The sequence below is a fragment of the Eurypyga helias genome, unplaced genomic scaffold (assembly GCF_000690775.1).
Source record: "Eurypyga helias isolate BGI_N326 unplaced genomic scaffold, ASM69077v1 scaffold10404, whole genome shotgun sequence".
NCBI lineage: Eukaryota > Metazoa > Chordata > Aves > Eurypygiformes > Eurypygidae > Eurypyga > Eurypyga helias.
In genome coordinates this window covers 49,918-53,418 of record NW_010245639.1, presented here as the reverse complement: position 1 = coordinate 53,418, position 3,501 = coordinate 49,918, and the positions used below count along the sequence as shown (strand labels likewise).

General features: G+C 46.2%; 1 protein-coding gene across 1 annotated transcript in view; it reads right to left on the bottom strand.

The window, feature by feature from the left end:
• ZNF536 (zinc finger protein 536) overlaps positions 1–2,810 on the bottom strand; it is a 69,442-nt gene extending 66,632 nt beyond the window's left edge. Inside the window, exon 1 of the mRNA XM_010150141.1 lies at positions 641–2,810. Coding sequence (XP_010148443.1) covers positions 641–2,810 — 2,170 coding nt within the window. The remainder of the gene's footprint in view (positions 1–640) is intronic.
• Positions 2,811–3,501: the final 691 nt, after the last annotated feature.

Here is a 3,501-nt window from a genome sequence, read left to right as displayed (position 1 = left end):
TTAAGCAGAAGGCTTCATACATGTTAAAATGTGCACGTAAGTTAAAAGGTTGTCGAAAAGTTAGCAATTTGTATTTCAGAATCTCTTTTTAATCGGTCCAGTGGCCAGGTACAAGTACATATCTCTGCCAAGTAATTGATCGGGTTGTGGGAATCGGGGCAATCAGAGAGGTTAGCCAACGCGCTCTTTATTAACTCTATTTCTTTGAACTACAGCTCAAAGATGGCATCTTCCCTTGCCCTTTTAAGTGGAGGACATGGCGAGATCTGCGAGAGAGACACCATGAATAGAAGAGGAGGAAAACAAACCGCTTTCCAAAACCTGGCGGGAGAGGCCCTGGAAGCGCCATTGCCGTTGGTGACCGTAGAGACCCTGCACGCTGCTGCTGCCGGCGGGGTGGCGGAGGGGGCAGCTGACAGGCTAGGAAACCTGCCCTTGGAGGGGGGAAGAGGGTGAGCCGAGAATTAACCTCGGCGGCATTGCGGGAACCCAAACACAGATGTTCTGGCATGCAACACCACGTCCCTGTGGACTGCTCGGAAACGACCTAACAAGAGAATGCATGAACTGCCTTGCTGCCGTGATTGCAAATACAGCTACGAAGCTCACAGTGCAGAGAGGGAAGGAGAGGTTATCATACCTGAAGAGGAGGGTGAGGAAGGGTGTGGGCTGTCCTCCTGGGCACTCCCCGTCTGTGAGAGACCCCCACCTATTCCACTTTCTTCAGTAATGTTAGAGGACCCTGGTGTTGTCGACCTGCTGACAGACTGAGACTCTTGATCACTTCCAGACCCACGTCGCTCATCAAGACTACCTTGAATTATTTCATCTTCTCCTTTCCTGTCTCTTTTGTGGACCCTGGAGTGAACGACCACTTGGTGGTATGTTCTAAAAACCCTTCCGCAGTCTGGGCATTCAGTTGGCTTTTCTTTTACGTTTCCATGACTTTGTAAGTTGTAATCGAGTCCCTGGTTCATACCATGTGACAAAAAATCTCTGCTGCCTTCTAAAGGGTCTAGTTTGTTTGGCAAGTCTCTCTGATTGCCCATTTTAGTGCTGTGAACCAAATCAGCAGGCATTTTCTGCTTAGAGCCATCTGCTCCTACTAACACATACTCCCGCTTCTCCTTATCAAACATAACTCCAGCATTTGCCAAAGTGTCTTCATGGCTGCGCTGTATCTGCTGCTCTTTAGACAAAAAGCCATGTTCCATGGCCATTCCCCTTGCCATAAGCTGCCAGGCCTGATAGCTGTTTACTGGATCCATCTCTGCCGCTTTGGCGGCAGCTTGTAACCTTTCTATACAGCTGGATTTCAGCGGAGGCACCAGATTGAGACAGCCCAATAAAGAATGTTTATCCCCTTCGGCAATACTGTGGCCAATGCCAGAAATGGGTGAAAGGAGCTTCCCCAAGACTTCTTTCTCTTTCATGGGCATGTCTCCCTTGTTATAGATTTGATTTTGTTCACTTAAGCTTGCTTTGTCGGGAGGAAGAAACCCACTCTGCAAACATGACAGATACCTTGAATATAAGTTTGCGTGAGCTTCCTGGGACATGCTGCTGATGGAGACCGGTACTTCGGGATCGTTAGGAGATTTGTTCTTTACAGATAACTTATTCAGGTGGACTTTCATGTGATTTTTAAGAAACCAAGGCTCTTTGAATCGCCTCCCGCAGATCTGACAGCAGTGTTCAAAGGAATCCTTGTGCTTCCTCATGTGGCCTTTCAGGAACCAGGCTTGGCTAAACACTTGGCCGCACACCTCGCAACGGAACTCGTTGGTGGATTGCTCCCCGTTCCCGTTGGAGCCCTGGCCCTGCGCGGACTCGGCAGTTATGTGAGCCTTCTCCACGTGGCTGATCAGCTCCTCCTCCTGTGAGGCAGCAAAGTCACACAGGGTGCACTTGTAAGGCTTGTGCAGGATCCTTATGTGCCTGTCCAGCTCTTCTCGCTTCTTGAACTTGCCTTTGCAAAACGTGCACCTGAACCCAGCTGTCTGAGCGACAACTTCTTCCTGGATGCTGACGGGCTTTGGAGAGGGAACAGGGTTTGCAACGTCAGGAGTGCTGTGATTAGCTGGCACGGACAAGTTGCAGTTTGCGAGAGGCATTGGCTGGGCGTGCTGCTGGGCCTTCACATCGGGTCGTGGCTGCAAGAGGCTGCTCTTCATCTGCTTGTCCCGAAGAATTGCTCTCTCCTCCAGCTCATGTAAAAGTCTGTTTTCTTCTCGGACCCTTCCACGACCTTTGCCAAGGTTTCCGAGCTTGTGAGTACGCAGGTGTATCTTCAGGTTGCCTTTCTGAGCTGCTCTGTGGTCACAGTATGGACACTTAAATGGTTTCTCTCCAGTATGAGTTCGCATGTGTAGCGACAGGATGCTGTTGAACCGGAAGCGTTTCCCACAGAGGGGACATGGGTACTTTCTGTTTTTCCTGGCATCATCCTCTATATCGCTCATCTGAGACATAATCCCTAGGTTTTGGCCATTCAAGAACTGCTGCAGATCCACGCGCCCATTCAAACTGGTGTCAACCTCTCTATTGAGCTGGTTTGCCAGCAGTGCCATCTGACTGCTGATGGGCTGGTTTGCTATCGACATGTGGCTTTTGTCTTCTAGTGGCACTGATGCCTTCTCCTCTGGATTCTGCCTGTTCTGGAGCTCTGGGAAGGCATGGCTGAGCTGGGAAGTGATCTGGTGCAGCTTCTGACTCATTGAATACTGCCCATTGAGTATGGTGCTGTTGAGATGGGCGTCAGCTTCTGGCACAGCTGAAGAAACACCAAGGCACAAACTAGCTTCCTCCATCTCTGAAAATCAGAAGATATTTTAGATTCAGACTGTGAAAGAGTTACAAGCATTTAATCACTGACGTACAATTTGCATTTTATGTTTTACCTACTCATAATACTGCAAAGGAATTAGTGTAAAAACAATAAAAAGTGTATTAAATCCCAACTGTGCTACACAATTTTGATCATACATGTCCTTTCATCACTCGGCATGTTTACCAATAACCATTAATTACTATTTTAGAATATGCTACAATCTCAAAATCTAATTATTACAGAAGAGGCAAAGGCTTTTACCACCTCCCTTGTCTTTCTTCTTGTGAAACTGCACCTGTTTACATTTCTAAATCTATAGAAAAAGAGATGTTGTGCATCTATCCCATTTCCATTAGAAAAGCCAGGAAAAAAAAAAATAGAAATCCATTTGTAACTTTCAGTTCCATTAACCATATTCAATATATTACACGTTCTACAGTGAGAAAGATAGTTTTATGATGTGACAAAAAAAAAAAAACCCACGATGGTATGATATTTACTAGTGTACAATAAAACAAGATAATGTTTTGGGAAAAAATAAAGTAAAGGACAAGCTTTAGAACAATAAAAGGGATTTTGCTTTAGTCAACAAAAAGTGCAGTAATATCTCATTAAGCTGATTAGTATGCTGCTTAGAAACAGTACTAGGTGCTGTAACACATGATTATAAT